Source organism: Nilaparvata lugens, chromosome 2, assembly GCF_014356525.2.
Source record: "Nilaparvata lugens isolate BPH chromosome 2, ASM1435652v1, whole genome shotgun sequence".
Classification (NCBI taxonomy): Eukaryota; Metazoa; Arthropoda; class Insecta; order Hemiptera; family Delphacidae; genus Nilaparvata; species Nilaparvata lugens.
In genome coordinates this window covers 4,593,494-4,614,985 of record NC_052505.1, presented here as the reverse complement: position 1 = coordinate 4,614,985, position 21,492 = coordinate 4,593,494, and the positions used below count along the sequence as shown (strand labels likewise).

Here is a 21,492-nt window from a genome sequence, read left to right as displayed (position 1 = left end):
TCTCTTTGGTTCGGTTGCACAAAGGCCTGTTAAATTTCAATCATGACCAAATGCCACGAGAACCAACCAGGAAATATTTTCTGAAGTGAAGGCTTCTATCATTGGTTAACGTTGCATTTAATCACGGTTAAAAGTTAACAGACTTTTGTGCAACCGAGCCTTAGTCCCGGTTGCACAAGTCTGTTAAATTTCAACCGTAATTAAATGCAGCGAGAACCAATAAGAGAAGCCTTCACTTCATAAAAATCTTTCCTCGTTGGTTCTCTTGACATTTAATCGTTATTAAAATTAAAAGGTTTTTGTGCAAATAATATTGAATTGAATTTATTTCCAAAATTACAAATACATATTTGTACAATATTAATTACAAGAGTATACAAGACAAATAGACATTGATTTTAACTTGAGTATAACAATATTATCAATGTAATATTTGGCACTGCCAACATAAGAAACCTTGTGTGTTGGCAGTGAATTGCAGATCACTTATTCTGCTTCAAGTACTTAAATTAATACAGTATTCGCAAGTGGGATTGTATTATTATTACAAATTTTGTCAAATTGTTGAACGCAATATACTTTATCAACTACTAATGGATGGATATTTTTAATGTTTGATTTAGTTTCAGAAGAAGATCAACTGTCTCCAAATGAGATCATAAAGATGTAAGTTACATCAAATCACATACCTTTATATAACTGAGTAAGAAAGAATACTGTATAAATAAAGTAGAACAAATCTGGCCTAATAGTATTTTAGTTGATCAATTAAATAATCAACTATCATGGATTAATACTTTTGATGAACAACTTTTTGATACCAGGTATTATTGAATAATCTTATTTTTATTATCCTACACTGAAATTATTCATTGCTATTATTTTCAATCCTATTTTCTATGTGTTGATTTTCTTGTGTTTGGATAGAAAAAAATCATAATTTGATGTTAATACAGACTGGTAGGCTTCCTTGCTATTTACAATGAATTTATGTTTTGCTGCCTCGTAACACACATTTCATTGTATCTCTGTTATGCTTTGTCCGATTCTCATTTTTTTGGTCTTGACTGATTGTAAATAAAATTTCCTGAAAAAATTTGTTCTTCGTAAATTTCTCTATCTATCACCGTTCTCCCGCAATTTTGGATTGAAAGTTTAAAATGGCCGCCATTTTGAATCTTCGAATTGGACAAAGTTGAATATTTTTTCTACAGTTCATCTCTCCCGCAATTTTGGATTGAAAGTTTAAAATGGCCGTCATTTTGAATTTTCGAATTGGACAAAGTTGAATATTTTTTATACAGTTCATCTCTCCCGCAATTTTGGATTGAAAGTTTAAAATGGCCGCCATTTTGAATTTTCAAATTGGACAAAGTTGAATATTTTTTTTACAGTTCATCTCTCTTATTTGAACATAACTACCGATTTCTATAGCGATCGGTTGGAAAACTTTGAAGATAAAAGTGATTTTGTTGAAAATACAAAATGACGAATATCTCGTAAACTAAGCGTTTTAGGAAAAAAAATTCCACATTTTCTCTTTGTTTTGACCCTTAGAGCCTATGCCCGAAGTTTGGCACTTTACTTTTGGGACACTCTGTATAATGAACTTCGTGCGACTTGTGAAAAATACATGGAAGATCGAAAACCGATTTGAATACACTTCCGATGCAGTTTCTGTTGTTTGTTGGGAAACGGATAAGGTTCTTACAGGTTTTGCAGCAGGTGGGGTGTTCTAGGAATAAAGAAGCCACCTGACGACTCCCTTTGTAATCAGCTGAGGATATCGGAGGCTGTTCAACGTACAGAGAGAGAAAAAAAGAGAGAGAGAAATAGTGAGACAGGATTCAACCGACTTCTGCTCCTATAGTGAGGCCTACGTTATAATGGCAGTATTTGGTTTACATTTGTGTTGCTATCCTTGTCTACTAGTAGTTCTGTGAACAGTAGACCTCACGCAGTATTCTCATCCACAAGTACCTGATTGAAACTATAGACCTTATGGAAATACAGCAATAGACTGGCTTCTCCACACATCTGTGTAATCACTTGTCAGCTGATTTATGATGAATTCTATAGTCTGATTTTTACTCTAATATTGGCGTATGAAGGAGGCTCCTTTTTCCTTTTATATTATCCTTGAAATACAACATTTCCAAAAACCTTGTATATACGTCGACGCGTATACCTGTCAAATTTCATGAAAATCTATTTCCGCGTTTCGCCGTAAATGCGCAACATATATACATTTAAACATTAAGAGAAATGCCAAACCGTCGACTTGAATTTTAGACCTCACTTCACTCGGTCAATAATTCGACAAAGCAGACAGAGCTATCCTTTCCTAGCTCCGCAACGTTGCCAGATAGTGTTTTAATAATGTAGAAATACAGTCAATTAACAAAATATTTGTTTTCAATTGTGAGAATTCATTCAATCGATAATTGAAAAATATATATTCTTGACGAATAAACTATAATAATTGATTGTATTTCAAACAAGAATGGAAAGTAGTTAATGTTGAATCAGATATACCAGTATCAGCTATCTTCTATGGAAGGCAGTGACAAGGCAGAGAATCGGAAACCCTGTTGTGCTATCTTTCTCCACTGCCGTTATAACGTGGACCTCACTATAACGACAATACAGCAGGGGGAGTTTTTGTACACAGCACCTGTTGCTTGAGATTTAGAATCACAGGTAGACGATGGACCCCAACAAATCTCTTACTCTCTCTCTCTCACACTCTCTATGTCATTCTCTCTCCTGTCTAGTCAACCATCAGAATCAACTTCCATTACGCCAGACAATTTTTCAGTTGAATTTCTACGCCATAGTAGTGCATCAGGCTTTTGTAACTTTTGATATTTTTCAAAGTTTTTCGATTTGGATACTATCAGGTAACCTAAATGTTACCAGGTTACCTAAAAGTTTGGTATTTCAATTTCTAACATTAAATGCCCTGCCAATAACTCATCTTTTTTGCTGAGGGTGATGCCCACATGAGTTCTAGGCTTGTGCGTGGGTAGTGAGGCGGTTGATAATGAGAGATGAATGGACCTACAGTTTTAGGTGGGTTCCGAACCACCTATTATTTCTATTTCTATCATTTCTATCATTAGTTGTATCCATGGTAGACAGGATACTCACTCTAGTTTTTACTCATTGGATCCATTTTCAAGTGTAAATTGTGAATATTTCAAATGTAAATAAATAATATTTCAACTTGAAAATGGCAACAGAGTTGAAACTAGTTGTGATTTCTTAGAATAAAAAGGGTACTTTTTGCTGGAAACTTTATTGAAAATGGTATTGGTACTTTTAAGGGAGCTTTTATTGTGTATCAAAGACAGGATTGAAAGAGATGAAACATCAAGTGAGATGATGTGAAGGTTTATTTTGCAATAGTTCACAAATGTGAATGTGATTGAAATGCTTGTACTATTATGAATATATTTAATAATACTGCTGTGCTGATTCCTCATTCATTTCATTTATTGTAAAAAAACACTATAATCAACTATGACCATGGAGAAAAAACTAGGATGAAACTGTACTATTTCTCTCCAAAAATTTTGATAAAATGTTAATGTTGTCTAAAGTATTATAAGGTTATAAAATCACACACTGCTTCGCTACTTGATTTTCGGTCCAGGAATAATGATTTGAAAATTAATAAAATACAGTATCAATGAATTTTCCCTTTATCTTTTATCATTATCTACTAAAATGTAGATTCCAAGAATAGACTTCAGAATAACTGGATTTTCTATTGAGCTGTAGACTTTGCGGTTTGTCAATAACTTCCGGTAATATTTATAGCAGTTGTATCTGTATGTGGTAATGAATCATTAAAAAATCAGATGGAAAATGTATTTTGGATAAAGTGGGATACCATAGAAATAAATGTCGATTAAAGGACATCAATATTATCATTTAATTTCTAATTTTCAAGGATATTTTTCTGAATGGTACTACCTACATTTTTGTCAAGTTTATTACTATTCATTTTTACACAATGTTTGAATCAGAATCAATAATTCCAAACATTTTTGTGATAAGGATAGTCAATATGAAAATATGGGTTGTTCTTTATCAATTTGATTTCTAGTTTATAATGGTCAATTATTTGATAATAATGTCACTATGACTTTTTTTTATAAAATTACTAAAGTATTGAAGAAAAATTAGTTCAAAAAATGATTCCAACAGTCACTATCACATCGTTATTTTTCATTTTTAAAAGATTACTAAAGTATAACTGGAAATGAGTTTATAAAAAATAATGACAACAGTTCCTTTATGAAATATGTAAAAAAGCAAGTTACCTTCCTCACTGTAAGATAAATAAACATAAATAACAAATTTTCGATTAACAAGTTACTAAGAAATAAGAGTTTCAGAGATCGTCTGGGATCTGAAGAAAGACATATCTACAGAAGAAAATAATTTTTAAATATTGTAAACTCAAAGTGATTGATTCATGCAAACGGATAGTGAGATAGGTAATTATAAGAGAAAAATACATTACCGATATAATATTTTAAAGAAATTCAAGAAATAAAAAGGCAAGGATATACATGCAGAGCATTTTTTATATGCCTATACTATTAATTCATGAAATTACGCGGATAGTAAGCATTATTTGATTATTAAATTATCACTAAGACATAACCAATTATTTATATACATTAGAAGTGGTTATCTTTCTTACTTATAATTTATTTATGATTCAAATCCTGTTATTTATTTTAACAGATTAATTTGATTAGACTTGCGAACACCACTATGAATTGCAAGATATGGCGGCGACGAGAGCGGGAGAACTTTCAAGTCGGGTATGACTGGAGTTTTAAATATTATTGCTACCTATCTATATTTTCACTACTGTAAACTTGACTAATTTTTTATAAGTATTTTATAGTTGAAAATAAATATAATGAAACCGCGCAAGGCCGAAACTTATTTTTGACATAACCATAAGAAAATTAATAAAAATGAAAGAATATTATTAACTGTTTATCACCTACTACAGTAGCCTGCTCTTTGTAGCATTCATTGAAAAATGATTATTCAATTATTTAGCTCATCAAATAATGTTTTAAACTTTGATAATGCATAAAAAAACGATGAGTTGGTGGTTAGGGTTAACAAAATAATATAGCCTAAGCTATATTTTTATAACTTTAACTAAGTGGATCGAGTTTTCTTTTTATTGATATAAATCTTACAGCAAATAAATGATTAGGTCTACACATCACTAAATAGATTAAATTGATACAAAATAAACCGTAAAGAAAGTAGGTATGCAAAAAGCTAAGTAAAAAAGGATGCAAATTAGTAATACTCACCCCTTGATCAAGGCATATTGTGTGAACAAAAGATTAGTTATTTAAAAACACAACAGAATATTTAGTAAACATAAACTTATAATCACAAAAAAACCAGACTACTTAGTAAAAAATCAGGCACTAATCTACTCCACTGTTTACAAGCGTCTATCGTAAACAACAGAAATATACAGACAAGCGTCTACAACTTGGTTGACACAGGGCTGACAACAAAGAAACACAAAATGCCCCTCTCAAACAATTGGATATGAAATAATAATTATAATATTAAGAGAAACCCTAATCCAGGATCAAAACTAACTTCACTCTTATAATATTTTTCGATAGTCTCTATCAATATTTAAATAAAATTGTAAGCGAAAATGAAAAAACGTTATGACTCGTCATAGTACTACATCAACATTACGCCTTCGATACGACACCACTAAAGTGGTATGTCGATTTCCCGTCATCCAAATCACTAGAACATTGAAGTTCTCGAAAGCATATTTACAGTGAAAGTGAAATTTAGCATCTGATTTAATAATTGATTTGCTATTATTAGACAAAACAAAATTTATTAATATCATATTTATTCTCTACTAGCTTTGCACCGGTGCCAAATCGTTTATTGGCATAACGAAATATAATAAACTAAGTTTACTATAGTGAGGTCTACGTTATAATGACAGTATTTGATCAACTTTGGTTTTGCTATCCTTGTCTAACATTCGAAAAAGCCGGTGGTACTATCCTTTTATAGGTCCACAACGATGCCAATTATGTTTTTTACAGTTTAGAAATATAATTAATTAATGCAGAGAATCGGCATCGCTATTCTTCTATCTTTAAACACTGCCATTATAGCGTGGACCTCACTATAGCATCTGATTTGAAAATTGATTTGCTATTATTAGACAAAACAAATAGATTTATTCTCTACTAGCTTTGCACTGGTGCCAAATTGTTTATTGGTTATAAAGAAATTTATAATGAACTAAGTTTACTAACATAGTATTTTATCCCTTTTCTGAAATTTATTTTATACATGTTCTAGATGAATAAGATAATTATATTGGATTTAGAATTGATTAAGAATCAACAGTTTAATTTTTATAAATGATCTTACCGGAATAACTCTAATCACATAAAAACATTTCACTTATAAGGGCTACTTTTGTACAAATTAATAAAAGAAGTATAAAAACTTGTAGTAACCTTTATTATTAAAATATTTTAATAATAAAGGGTACAAGTTTTTATATTTCTCTAATCACATATTTTCTATAGAAGGCGCATCAAATAATTTACTATAGAAGGCATTAAAAAGGATAATTGGCAACTCTACAATCCTATCGTTTCCACTGACTATGATTGACAATTTTTATAAGATCATGTTTTGACTAAAATAATAATTCGAAATAAACTAACATAGCTGTGCAGTTAAAAGTTAAGTTCCAAACATTTCCCTCTTTCACATTTTACCTTCTTTTGAGCAATCGTTGCCTGGACTATAGTGAGGTCCACGTTGTAATGACAGTATTTGATCAACTTTGGTTTTGCTATCCTTGTCTATCATTCAACAAAGCCGGTGGTACTATCCTTTTCTAGGTCCACAACGATGCCAATTATGTTTTTGACAGTGTAGAAATATAATTAATTAATACAGAGAATCGGCATTCTTCTATCTTTATCCACTGCCATTATAACGTGGACCTCACTAAAGAAGCATTGTTGATACCTGTTGAGTGAGAGAATAGGGATATCGATTCTAAGGATTGAGTGAGAAAACAAAATTGCAACGAATAAGTTAAATATAAAGTTTATTCAACAGAAATACAAAAAGATGGCTTCAACACAACTGAACTAACAACGATACAGCTCTTAATAAGATGAATAGTCGTCTTTTAAAGCATGAGAGATCCCACATGTTTATGGACTTTGAAAAGAGTTCGAATTATATTGTAACTATTGAAATTTCTATTTTGAAATAAATATCAAGGTTAATCTAGAGGAATACATACTATATACAATGATTGAGAATTCTATATTGATTAATAGACTATTGCTAGGATGATAATCTAATACAATCAAATAAGGAGGGGGGAAGTGTAGGTATTGCTTACATTGATAGATTAAAACAAGTGAAAACAGTGACAATTAAGAACAATTTGATATATTTAAGAGAATGAGAATTTGAAATAGCCATAAAACAATATATATTTGAATTTTTCTAATTAAAAAAGTTGGATCAATCTATAATATTCACAATGGAATAATTTCGTTCATCAATTCATCTACAAACGAAATTGATTTATGATTCTTCTAAAAATTCAGTATGAAACCAAATTTCTTGTTGTAATACTTCTGACTTTTGTCATTTCTTCTAAAACAATATTCAAGAATTGAATAAGTGGAGAAATTGATCACATCAATATCTACAAATCGCATAAATAACATCGCAATTCAATAAACTAGTACACACCTTAAAACTACAACATTTACAATATTGGAACATTACATAATACATATCAATATACATGCGATGTAATTGCAAATATGAATAATTTATATTTTAATTTAATAATCCATGATTATTAAATATGTATTTCTATACAACCGAAGAAAAGTTATCGCTCACTGAGTTCATGTATATAGTTTTCCTTTTAGAACAATATTAGAGTACTTTTACATTGTGCATTTCAATACAGATCGCAGATCCAACATACTATTCAGTATGTTTCCTACTAAGTACGGACAAAAACGGTACCAGAAATTCCTGTAAAATACATAGAATAGATTAATAAATAATCGAAAAAGGATAAAACAATTTGAGAAGAGAAAAGAGAAAGCTAATATCATAAGAGTTTAAGAAGATAGAATACAAATAGTAAATGACCGGATCTATGACCGGTTCAGATCGATCGAGATATTGCCATTTCTACAAAAATAACATTTTGAGTTGAAAGACGGACAATTCTTGGATTGGGAATGAGAATGTCAAACTATACAAATACAATTTGAGAATAATTTATTATAGAAATATTTATGAGAAGGGAAATGAGAAAGCTAACAAGGGTTTGAGATGATACAATATCAAAATTATGGACCGGTTGCACAAAAACCAGTTAAATTGTAACCGTGATTGAATGCTTTCTATTAAAATGAGCCTTCTCTGATTGGTTCTCATGACAATAAATAATGATTAACATTTGAAAGGCTTTTGTGCAACCGGACCTTGGAGTTAAAATGAATTTCCTTAGAAAAAACAACAAAAATGCACTACATAACACGTTTTTACATATATTTTAGTTTCATTAGTTTATCTAAATAAGTTTGAGTGACTAGTATTTGGAAGCTAATTCCCTTTTTTTGATAAGACCAATATTATTATTTTATGAACTCTATGTTTCAAGTCAATCGGCGTTTGTCTGTTTGTTTGTACCGCAGTTACAGTCCCAGTTATGGACCGATTTGGAAAATATTTGGAAGTCCCAAATTACAAGTTTCAGACCAATGTATGAAATTCGTATTCACAGTGACTTTATTGTGCATTCACAGTAATTGATATTGATGGATCTATGACCGGTTCAGATCGATCGAGATATTACCATTTCTACAAAGATAATATTTTGAGTTAAGACCGACGATTCTTGGATTGGGTGATGAGAATGTCAAACTATGGCTCCTTTACTAAATTTACTAGTTTGGTGGAATTGTAAACATCTTAATCAATTTCACTGGACTAGTTACATACACATCGAATTTTTACAATTTTACTACATTTATTAGTTAGTTAGCTGAAATCTGAAATAGTTGTCAACATCTAAACCAATTTCTTAAGGCCCGCCGCAAAGTAGACCCACGCTAATCTACGAAAAGCAACTCACGCCGTGGGATGTTTTGTAAACCATTGCTAGGCTTCTCCAGACATCTGTGTAATGCATGCAATGAATAATCCACTTGTAAGCTGATTGATTACGAATAATTCTGTAGTTTGGGTTTACAAAAACCAAAATAATTCGGTTTACAAAACATCCCACGGCGTGGGTTGGAGTGGCGTGGATTAGCGTGGGTCTACTTTGTGGTGGCCTTAGTGTAGTTACACACACATCGTTTTTTACCATCCTCATTAATTCTATTAGGCTACATTGCACATAACTTGGCAAACACATCATCACAGTTCAACATGGTAGAATTTATAAGGACGGAAAAAATACAACGTCCAAAAATCATTGTGTGCGTAACTGGGTTACATTTTTCTTAAGGGATGTTTTCATTCTTTCTCAGCTTTCTCAAAGTTATATTCCACACACAAGACCCCACATTGAAGTCAGATGTTCAACTAAAGGTGCGTACAGATACAGGTACGCGCTCTGTTCGCGTTCTGCTCCTGCTCGACCTGCGATCATCTTCCGATCTGCTCGTGTAACATTCGTTAGCGGAGCAGAGCGTAAGTCTGTACGCACCTTAAGAGAAACTATAGAAATTTTGAGTAATGATATTAATTGAATGAATACTGATCCAACCCTTACAAATATATTTGCCTACAAAATAACATATTGTGCATTACTCTTCAGTGTTCAGTGGTGACATTGGAACAAGTTTTACCGTGATCAACAGAATTTAACCATAAAAAGATAGAATAAGGAGATATCCCAAGTCGTTTATGTTCCAAATTCCAATTCCTAACTCAATCCGATTGCTGTCGACTACTGTCTATTATTACTGTTTTCGCCGGATGTTTATATTGTTTTAGTAGGTGTCGTATAGAAGACGCTGGAAGTCGTTCATACTGTGTCGTTCTTAACCCTAAAGAGACACACTGGGGTGTTTCACACCCCAGGGATTTTTTTTTCTGTTCTGCAGTTGACAATATCAAACAGATGGGAATTCATGCTCAGTCTAAATTAGGTTTGTAGTATTGTCAACTACTCTCCACCACTTCCAGTCAGTAATAGCATTCTATAAGGTCACCAGCTCATCCTGTTCTTCGTTTGGGGTGTCTAACACCCCAGAGTGTCTTTTACGTAGGACTTTTATCAAACACTTTTATTACAAAGATTTAATTGTATTGTCATTACAAATGTGGTATGAGATGATGGATTAGATTGGAATAAATGCTATGATTCTCTACAACTTGAGATTCAAAACAATAAAATGAGGAGACATGAGTTTTTGATGAAGTTGTCATTGGCAATGATCAAGCCATTCGTTCAAACCGGATTAGGAGCTCCAACACTTAGACGGATATACGTACTTCTAAAATTAGTATAAATATTGATAAGCAGTGCTTTACTTTTGATTTCTGTATGCACTTGGAACAAAAATGATTAAGAAATGATGAAGTATAGTCTAAGTACTTGTTTTTTTCATATTTCCCAAAGAAAAATGCAAAATTAAATTGGGGTGTTCAACACCCCAGTGTGTCTACTGTGTTAGCATAAAGTAAATGTGTCTCTGTAGGGTTAAGTTGCGTACAGATATACGCGCCGCGAACATGAGCAATTGACTTTCAACCAGCTGACTATATCTGTATTTTTACAGAAACGGTAAAATACAGATATAGAAAGCTTGGCATCAGCTGATTAAAAGTGAATTGCTCATGTTCGCGGCGCGTATATCTGTACGCACCTTTAGAGCACAAACACACTGAAAGCGGAGCGGAGCCTGGCGTTGTGAACAATATCATGTTAAGTAATGAGCTAAAACACACTGAAAGCGTCTACTCGCAGAGCGGAGCGGAGCGAGGCGTCAAACTTTGGAACAAGCTGGTTTGTTTTTTGGAGCGTCTACAAGCGGATCGTCACAGTGCGAGTGCCAGTCTGGTCGTCTACTCTTGTACATTATAATGTACTTGTTCTACCATATTTTCCCACCATTTTAATGTTTGCCCAAATTCCCCTGTAATGTGTATTATTTGATTATTCAAAAGAGAAAATTTATTTGAAAAAAATGAGACACAGATGTTGTCAATACCACTTCAATTTTGTTTTTTACAAAAGGACCATAGTTTCGGGGCTACACCTGCCCCATCCTCAGCTAGATTGGTGCTTTAGTAGGCTACATAAGGAACAGAAAGTTCCAAATTTGAGGTTAGGTGCTGGAGTAACAACGAACATTTATTTATTGCACTCTGGAATCAAAAGTAAGACTATGCTAATCCATTTCATTCATATTTCAATGAAATTTTAAAAATTAACCCACTCTGACCTAGCAGGCTTAGCTAATATCTAATACTTCAAGTAATTATTCTCACAAAGTAATGTCCGTGCAAACTTAGACAACGCCATTTTTAAGGCTCTTAAAAATGACGATGCCTATTGTACAGTGTTGTATTTAATGGCAAATAAATATTCTTATTCTTATTTATATTCTTGACGCTCAGACGCTTCCTGTGTGTATGATGAACGCTCTGACCACGTCACGCCATCACAGAATACATACAGAATGGAAACTATCAATCAAAAGCCTATCCAACCAATGCTATTTACATGTCGCGAATACTAGACACGTCACATGACTGCGCCATCTTGTTAGAAATTAAAATCCTGGTCTTTTGATTGGCTCGCGGCAGTGAACGAGACCGATTGATCCGGATAGGAAAGTGATCCGAACCTCCCATCTATATTATTACAATGCCGAACTTTCTTACAAGATGGCGGATTTTTGTGACAGGATACTAGCCGAGTTTCCATTCTGTATGTATTCTGTGACGCCACGCCACGCTCCGCTCCGCCTTCAGTGTGTTTGTACCCTTATAGGTTCACAAGAAAGAACTACTGGGACTATCGGCTTGAGTTTTAAAAAATTAGTGAGATTTTGAACATGAACGCCCTTTACCTTGGGATATCTTCTTATGCTATATTTTCTCTATAATGAAACGCACATGTGATTACGTAATTGTTGAACAAATTATTGGGAAAATTGAGGAATGAAACAGTAGACTTACCTCTCTAAAGCTTTTCATCAGTCACTCTAGTCAATTTTGACTGTTGAATAAATCTTTCGCACAAATAGAGAGGTACCAACATAGCCCACTGTGCCGCACATTATCCCAAGGGCCATTGAGAATAGCGCCATGTATCCGAAATAAAAGGCCGTTTGAAACAATCCATACATCCTGCAAAATTAACAAGATTAATTTAAAATCAGTATTTATGAAAATTTAACGAGATTAATAAGAATCTAGTATTAGGATTCTGCCATGAGGCTTACTGGAAGATCCATAGCCACCTCTAATACAAGGCCCCGGCCTACGATGTTGCAACGTCGCAGTGTAGGCCTAGAATCTAATACATGATCAAGAAAAAGATCAGCTGGTATTTTTAAAAATCTTTTTCACCAATCATGTATTAAATTCTAGGTCTACACTGCGACGTTGCAATATCGTAGGCCGGGGCCTTGTATTAGAGGTAGCTATGGAAGATCTCAATCAGGAATGAATTGTAATCATTACAATATGTAACATTCAAAAAATCATAAGCATTCAATTAAATTTGGAATGAAATTCAGAACTTCAGAAACTTCTAGCGCAACGTCCATTCTGTCATGAGGCTTACTGAAATATCACTATCTGCAATTAATGGTAATGTAACATTTCTAAAATGAAATGCTTCTATTCGATTTTGGAATGAAATTCAGAAACTTCTAGCGGAACGTCCATGATCAAGCAATGAAAGCAAGGAATCAAATATTAATTAATATAATATGTAACAGTCTTCTGGAAAGATAAGAACTGAAATAAAAAACTTGAACCAATTTTTAGAGCGCTGCAGGCATTTGGCAGAGACTAAAGCCTAGTTTATACGATGCCAATTGGCGAGACAGTTGTCTTTGGACAATAATTGTCATCACGTGGTTGCGGATTGTCGGAGGCTAGGCCTGTTAAAAGAGAAAATGTTTATACGCGGCCAACTATTGGAACGTCAGTTGACAGCTAAACAAGTCCAAGTTCTCGTCATCTGTTGTGACTAAACAGCTGAACTGGCAAAACCAAGACAGCGCTACTGGCCTACACCGTTCACACGGCGCCAATTGTCGCGACAACTGAGATTCCGAGTGGTGGGGGGCTCGCTGGACCCAATTGACTGTCCACAGTCTACTCCCGGAGACAGTTGGCAAGACAATTGGCCTGGAGTGTTTATACTAAGACAATAATTTCATGACAGTCAGTTGCCTTATGACAATTCTCTCGCCAATTGGCATCGTATAAACTAGGCTTTAGGGCCGTTTGCACAGTCAAAGCTTAAACTGAATTTAATCAGCTGGTGACTTAAACTCAAAATGTAAAACATTATAACAAACTAGACTTGATACGGATTTAATCCAGTTTAAAATGAAAATTAGTGAATCGCTAATTGCAGAAAGGGAACATGTCCAGTTTTCATAATTCTACAGGAGAGACAAAAAACTTATTTAAACCTGAATCTGAACCTGTAGTAAACGATGTATCTTACATTGAATAGTTGATTTTTTGAAAAAAAATTGAAAAAGTTGGACTTGTTCCCTTTCTGCAATTAGCGATTCGTTTAAACTGTTACTGTACAAACGGCACTAAGAGCCATATGCTAACGCTAAACCACGTTTACTTGTAGATATATGGTTGTATTTATCATAATGTGTTTCATACTAGGTTCAAACTAACAGCTGATATTTTTCCGTTTAAACCGAGTATCAGCATACAGGCTAAGTTGAGATAGTTTGATACAGACGCAGTTAGATAGACACAGATAGCTTGTTGATCAACTATAGCATAACCATAGAATACATAACCAAGAAAATTATGTTTGATAACCATTCATTGAATTATTTCTTCTTAATAGAATATGTTAGTGTGATGAAGTGGAAGGAGTGCACACTTCTCAATGAGAAGTTTGTGAAGCAGTCTTTCCTCATTTAGTAAACGACACACTTTGGTGGAAGATGAGTTCAAAAGTGCGCACCAAAAGTTTAAACCAAAGTATTTGATATTGCACTTTTACAAAATACTGACGAAAGTAAAAAACATTCGTAATTATGCTTGATAGTATTTTAGTTGAGGACATTTAAATTTGAGTTTTGTCAAATTGATTCTAATTTATTTGTTTAGCGAATGGCAGATACACAACACATATAAAGCTCATGTGTCTCAAATATACAATATATTTTTTCAATTTCTTCAAGATGTTGTGAAGTTTTTAGTCAGGAGAACATAAGTTTTTCTTAACGCCATTATAATATGCTAGTCCATTTAGCGCTACCAAATGCGCACCATGGAGGCGAACTAGCATTACACATATTCAAGTAAAAAACTGATTGCTGGAACAATTTTGAGGTAAAAGAAGGTTGCAACTCAATTTTCACAGGAAAAAAACATTTTCATAATTATCTTCACCATTACAAATATCCAAAATTGCTTCAAATTGTAATTTATCACATAAAAACAATCCAAATTTCTGTTTTATTCTAATTGATATTAATTTATGAAGCTAAATACTTACTTTGTTTTGAAGAAGAAATAATAGAAAGAGTACATGTAAACATAGCCAGACGTTGATGCAGCAGCTAGAAAGCTTGTCCATTGCCTGAAAAACGTGACAAAAATATTAATGAAGAATATTTCGGTATAATTTATAATATAACTAGTAGTTCTGTGAACAGTAGACCTCACGTAGTATTCTCATCTACAAGTACCTGATTGAAACTATAGACCTTATGGAAATACAGCAATAGACTTGCTTTTCCACACATCTGTGTAATCACTTGTCAGCTGATTTATGATGAATAATTATGGGCTAGCACATATGACTCAGCTGCTAGGGGACTGGGAGAAGTAAAAAAATGGCTTGATAGAAGAAAACTGACTCTGAATTTGTCCAAAACAAAATACATCTCTTTTTCCTTGAATATACAGAATCAGCCAGTTAATATGTCACTTGTTTTGCATTCTCCAAATTGTCTTAGTCATGTAGATTTAGGGTGTTCAGTTAATTGTAATGAAATAGAGAAGGTTAGCAGTATCAGATATCTTGGAGTAATGGTTGATCAGCATTTAAAGTGGGATGTACATTTGTCGCAGCTTACTACACGATCTAGAAAACTTATTTATTTATTTGTGAAATTACGTTCTGTTTTGCCTATGAAAGTCATGAAGATAGTGTATTATGCACTGGCACAGTCATTGCTCCAATATGGTATTGTGGGTTGGGGTGGTGCATATACAAATGTTCTAAAACCAGTAAAAACAATACAAAATTTAATATTAAAAATTATTCTGAAAAAGAATAGAATGTATTCAACAAGATTGGCTTTTTTGGAATTTTCAGTTCTACCGATTAGACAGATATACCTGAAACACATCATATTATATTATAAGAAGCTATCACTTTTTCATTTCATTAATAGAACGGATTGTGCTATTACAAGACGGGAGGAGTCAGGTCTGGTTACTGTTCCTAGATTATTGACTACTGCTGGTCAGCGTAGCTTCATATATTTATCTCCATTATTTTTTAATATTCTTCCAAGTAATTTGAGAGGTTTACTCGCCCAAAAAAACTTTGGACTACATTTGAAAAAGTATCTGGTTAGCTCTCATGGCTGGGATAGTGCCGAGAATTTCTGGATTACATTAGTATAGTAATTATTCCAATTGAATAGATTTCATTTTGTACCACATCTTATATCATGTTATACACTGGGCTAGGCAATATCAGGTCATTATTATAATTTATTATAATTTACAAATTTTGTTGCATTCTAACACATATTGTATGTAAATATATTGATCTATTATAGCATCACTGACTTATCTTGTTTATTGAAAGGATTTGATTTTAGTTGTTAATGTATATACTGTAATGTTAATTAATAATAAGTAAGTAGTCAAAGTACGGCTGCTCCTTCCCCAAGCTCGAGCTTGCTCTTTTGGGGAAGTAGTTCCTTATGTTTATTTGTATTTCCTATTGATTCATTTTGTTGTTATATTTCTAAATTGTGAATTATTGTAATGCTTTTTCAAGGAATAAATAAATAAATAATAAATAAAAAATAAAAATAAAATTCTATAGTCTGATTTTTACTGTAATATTGGCGTATGAAGGAGGCTCCTTTTTCCTTTTATATTATTCTTGAAATGCAAAATTTCCAAAAACCTTGTATATACGTCGACAAGCAATTGAAAAAGGAACATACCTGTCAAGTTTCATGAAAATCTATTACCGCGTTTCGCCGTAAATGCGCAACATATAAACATTTAAACATTAATAGAAATGCCAAACCGTCGACTTGAATCTTAGACCTCACTTCGCTCTGTCAATAAAGGAAATAATTGGCTTATAAACGTACGGAATAGGAAATTCACCAATGGCGCATCATCACATCTGAAATACTGGACTGATAAACTTGAAATTTTGTATATTAATTCTTAATTTACCGAGGATGGTTATAGGCCTATTTTAAAATCTTCAAGATTTCAAAAGGTCAAGTTTTTAATTAGTCCCTTATTTAGCACGGGATACCTGCTAGTAAAAATATGAATCGAATAAGAAACCCTGGCAATTACAATTCCGATTCGAATGAAATACACTACTTGTTTGACATATGGAGAAATAGAATCAATACAAATGTTTTTTAAGGTGAAATAAAAAGATGTAGTATGGAGAAATTCCACATTCTGTGCAAAGTGTTAATTTTACAAATGCTTTTTGTTTGTATATTATGTATAGATTCACGAATCTATTCATATTCTAATCATTTATTTATATTTCAAGAAATCATTAATTTCAATTCTTTGAGATAAACAAGTAATTCCTCGTATTACTCTCCATGTTTGTTCCAAGTCTATCAAGTTGCAATCTAAGGGAAAATTATAATAAAAAATCTGGTGTGGTACACTCACACAACTTTCCTTGCTCATTGATCTATAAGCCTCATTCTTAAACGAGCATAATCTAGGGGAATAACATTATGCCGATCGGCGGCTAAATAATTTTATTAAAACTACGATTATACTATTGTTATTGTTTTCAGAGTACATTTTCCTTTGTTTGAATTATAAAATTTGAGGATTTTTTAAAAGTTGTCAAAACAGCTGTTCTACAAATAAAATATCGACGTGTGTTCTTTTGAATAAACTGCTCTACCCATCTACCTCAAGTACGAGAAGGAGGTTACGAAGTAAATTTCTCAAGGATGCGGTGGACCCCCTGTTAGTTTCTCAGGGAGGAGACTCATGCTAGTTGATAGAGCTGATATATAACTATACAGAGTATAAATTTGGAAAAAATCGGTCTTTGATGAGAGAAAAAAGTCATTTTTGAAAAAATCGTGAAAAACATGGTTTTTTAGTAATTATCCGCCATTTTGCTCAAGAATATTACGGAGCTCCTGCAATTTTCCCAGAAATGAGTTTCATGTCAGTTGATAGGGCTTCTAAATAGCTATCAAGGGTATGAATTTGAAGAAAATCGTTAGAGCCGTTTTCGAGAAAACCGTGAAAAAACATGGTTTTTTAGTCATTATCCACCATTTTTCCGCCATTTTGAATTGAATTTTATTGAATTTCTTATTGTCGGATCCTCATGGTATAAGGACTTCAAGTTTAAAAACAATCAAATCAATCGTTCAATTAGGAATGGAGTTATCGTGCTCGCTCACACACACACACACACACACACACACACACACACACACACACACACACACACACACACACACCCAAAAATCATGTTTTTGGACTCAGGGGACCTTGAAACGAGTAGAAAACATGAAATTAGGGTACCTTGATTTTTTTTTTGAAAGCAATACTTTCCTTACCTATAGTAATAGGGCAAGGAAAGTAAAAAGATATTAGGTCATTTGTAATATATAACCATAGAGAAGGGATAGCATTAAGTAGATATCTCAAGATATAGTTCGTTTACGTCCCAAAATTCAAGCCAATTTTTTGTTAACTGTTGACTACTGTCTATTATTACTATTTTGTCCGGGTGAGAATATAAGAACGGCACAGTATGAGATTACCAGCGTCACATAACATCACGAAAAAGAACTACTAGGACTATAGGCTTGAGTTAACAGTGGAGTTTGCAACATAAACGCCCTATACTATGGAATATCTTCTTATGCTATATTTTCTCTATAACTGAAATTAAGAAATTGTACTTACCACCTATAATCTTCAGCATTGAGCAAGAAGTATGTGCAGACAATTGTCACACATACAGTAACTATCATAAGAATTAGGAACACTAGTAGCATGAATCCATAGACATAGTAGATTTTGTACGCCCAGAACGAGGTGAAAATGAAATACCTGTGGAAAAATAATGCAATTATTGATTGAAAAGAATACTCATGTTAATCACAATACTACTGTTCATTGGACTATTTAATAATATCATAGAGAAACAATATCGTAAGTCATTATGCTATTGTTTCTCTATGATAATATATATGTGAGCTATAAAAGAAGTGACATTGAGTAATAAAGGAACATCCGAAACGATCTCTCTCTCTAGAAGCTATTAGAATAAGGGCCGATTTCCGAGCTCGGGATTTAGCTAAGTTCTATACTTTAAACAGCTGGAGTCAGAAAATTGGCTTTCCGAAACGGGACGTAGGCGCAGTCCACGTTTAAATTAAATTTCCAAAAGCTAGAAGATTGAACACAACATAAAATAAAATAGTGTAAAGTTTTAGCTATTTTGAATTATTTAGAAATGTTTTATTTCGTCAAGGAATAACGTTTCCAAATGAGGGGGTCAGAATACAAGGGGTCCAAGTGACATTTAACATTTTTTTCGAATTAGCTACAGTAATCGATAGCTGAAAGTGGTTAAAATCTAGTATACAAGAGGTATAAGCGTAAGTCCAATCAGTGCTGACATCTGGTGTAAAATTTTTAAACTCCATTTTCAAACAGCTGTTTATTAGATTAAGCAAGGGGTCCAAGTGACTTGGATCCCTTGTTTACGGGACAACGGTTGCTCTTATCCATCAAATCAAATTTAACCTTGATTAAGCCATGTCACCAAGTAAAAATTACCTCAAGAACCAATTAGCGAATCAGATAATTTTGCAATGGGGTCATTAATCATTGTTCAATTGCTGGTAAATTTGATAGATTTATGTGTAGCTAGACAAAACAGTTATGTTTGGTGAACAAGGGGTACAAGTGATACTTCTTATCACTATTTAGCTGATAATTGAGAAAGGAGAGCAATTTGAGACATGAAACTGTACGTTTGATTTGGTAAAAGTATACTGAATAGTAATAGGAATAGGTGAATACAATTTCTATATTCATTTCATAAATGAAGAATTAATTAATGGAAATAAACTTTAGGCCCAATTTTCTCGAAACTAACAATATGTCACTTAGACCCCTTGTATTATAGCCCCTTCAAATATGGAAATGAGAAAGATTATAAAAAAAACTGCGACTACGCCCCGTTTCGGAAAGCCAATTTTCTGACTCCAGCTGTTTAAAGCCTAGAACTTAGCTAAATCCCGAGCTCAGAAACCTGCCCTGAGTAGTAAGGGAACATCCGGAAGGATCTCTCTAAAAGCTATTAGAATAAATTATTCTATTTGTAGACTTGTTGCATCTTGTTCATCTATTTTCTTGATCAATTTGTATTATTCTAAAGCCTGGACCACACGCAACGATATGATCAAAGCATTCTAATTGCACCAATAATCGTTACAATAAATTGTACATCGACGTTCCGTCAACATGCAACGATTTTTCGCCCCAACTTTCTTCGCAATTTGTTGGTCTTTCCTCCTTCTCTTCTTTCAGTTGTGATCAACAAGGAAGAGATACTGTTGTATTGAATGAAAAAGACTGAGAAATTGTCAAAAACCACTGTTTTGTTGATAATTAGAAAGACCGGTTTCTAATTATCAATAAATCAGTGGTTTTTGACAATTTCTCAGTCTTTTTCATTCAATATGAATAATTACCACAATATCAACTACACACAAAAAAAAAGAGATACTGTTGTGGTCCTTTATGTAATTTTTTTGGCGAAAGTAGGGAGAAAAAGACAATTCAAACCAAGAAATAAATGGTGTCGTTCTTGGCTTCTCAAGAGAGACAAGTATTTACATGTGAGACTACTGAGAGAGTTGAGGGATGAACCAAATGACTGGCGGACAGAAGACTCATAAGTGGAATTGTTGAACTTGGTTTCTCCTCTGATAAAGAAACAGGATACAGTTATGCGAAAATCAATTTCTCTCCATGAACGACTCGCCGCCACTGGATTGAACAGATGCTCGGAGCAATTTAGTTTGATCAATAAGTTGATCGAAGCACTGTCTACACGCTACAACCTGTCGCTCCAATCTTGCCAGATTGGTGCAATCGTTGCCAGGTTGATCAAGTTTTCGATCAACCGTTCAACCCAGATATATCGCGATCAATCTCTCTCAATGGCATCAATCTTCCGTCCATACGCTCCAATTATTGTAACAATATGGTCAGCACCGATCAGATTGGTGCAATATATCGTTGCGTGTGTACTAGGCTTGTGGCGAATCATCTGATATTTGCCACCTGTGATTAACAAACTTCTTCAACTTGCATCAGTTTGTTTATTAATTATTCAATAGTATTCAATAGTACCAAGGATGAACACTACATTTGGGCAAAGAAACTACACATATTTGGGACCAAAAATTTATAATTCAATACCAAGTTACATTAGGGAAGAATTCAATAGACACAGGTTCAAGAAAAGTTTATTTTCCTGGTTGGTTGATATTGGAGTGGAAAATTGTGAAAATTTAGTTAGACTGTAAATATTGAAACTATTTATTCTTCATTCCACTCTTTACTGTTTTTCATTTTTCTAAAAATAACCTTTCTTATTATTATCCTTAATAGAACATTAATATTTATTTACTAATACCATAATTTTGTTTGTTTGTATTATGCATTTTTACTAATTCTATTATAAAAAACTTTAATCCCATATCAGTGAATGAAGTTTGTAAATAGTAATTATTACACGCAATAAGCAACTAATTACTTATACCCCAACACATATGATATACAGTGGGGTGTATATTTATTCATTGAAATTATCATTTATTCATTGTTGAAACACCGCTGATTTATGTAGTTATATTATCAATATTCTAATGTTGCATTCAATCTTCATTGTAATTAATA

The 21,492-nt window shown here is 33.1% G+C and overlaps 2 protein-coding genes across 5 annotated transcripts in view; both read right to left on the bottom strand.

Moving 5' to 3' along the window:
• Positions 1 to 5,528, bottom strand: part of LOC111044115 (caspase-1) — an 88,835-nt gene extending 83,307 nt beyond the window's left edge. For 2 of the 4 annotated variants that reach the window (XM_039420377.1, XM_039420381.1), the window contains exon 1: positions 5,352 to 5,527. The gene's annotated coding sequence lies outside the window, so the exon portion shown is untranslated. Of the gene's footprint in view, positions 1 to 5,351 lie in introns of all 4 variants that reach the window. The other 2 variants (XM_039420378.1, XM_039420379.1) reach the window with 2 other exon arrangements.
• A 1,605-nt stretch (positions 5,529 to 7,133) lies between these two features.
• Positions 7,134 to 21,492, bottom strand: part of LOC111043548 (transmembrane 9 superfamily member 3) — a 55,100-nt gene continuing 40,741 nt past the window's right edge. The window contains exons 9-12 of the mRNA XM_039420383.1: positions 18,481 to 18,627; positions 14,813 to 14,896; positions 12,283 to 12,453; positions 7,134 to 8,109 (exon numbers count right to left, since the gene is read on the bottom strand). Coding sequence (XP_039276317.1) covers positions 12,309 to 12,453; positions 14,813 to 14,896; positions 18,481 to 18,627 — 376 coding nt within the window. The 3' untranslated portion in view covers positions 7,134 to 8,109; positions 12,283 to 12,308. The remainder of the gene's footprint in view (positions 8,110 to 12,282; positions 12,454 to 14,812; positions 14,897 to 18,480; positions 18,628 to 21,492) is intronic.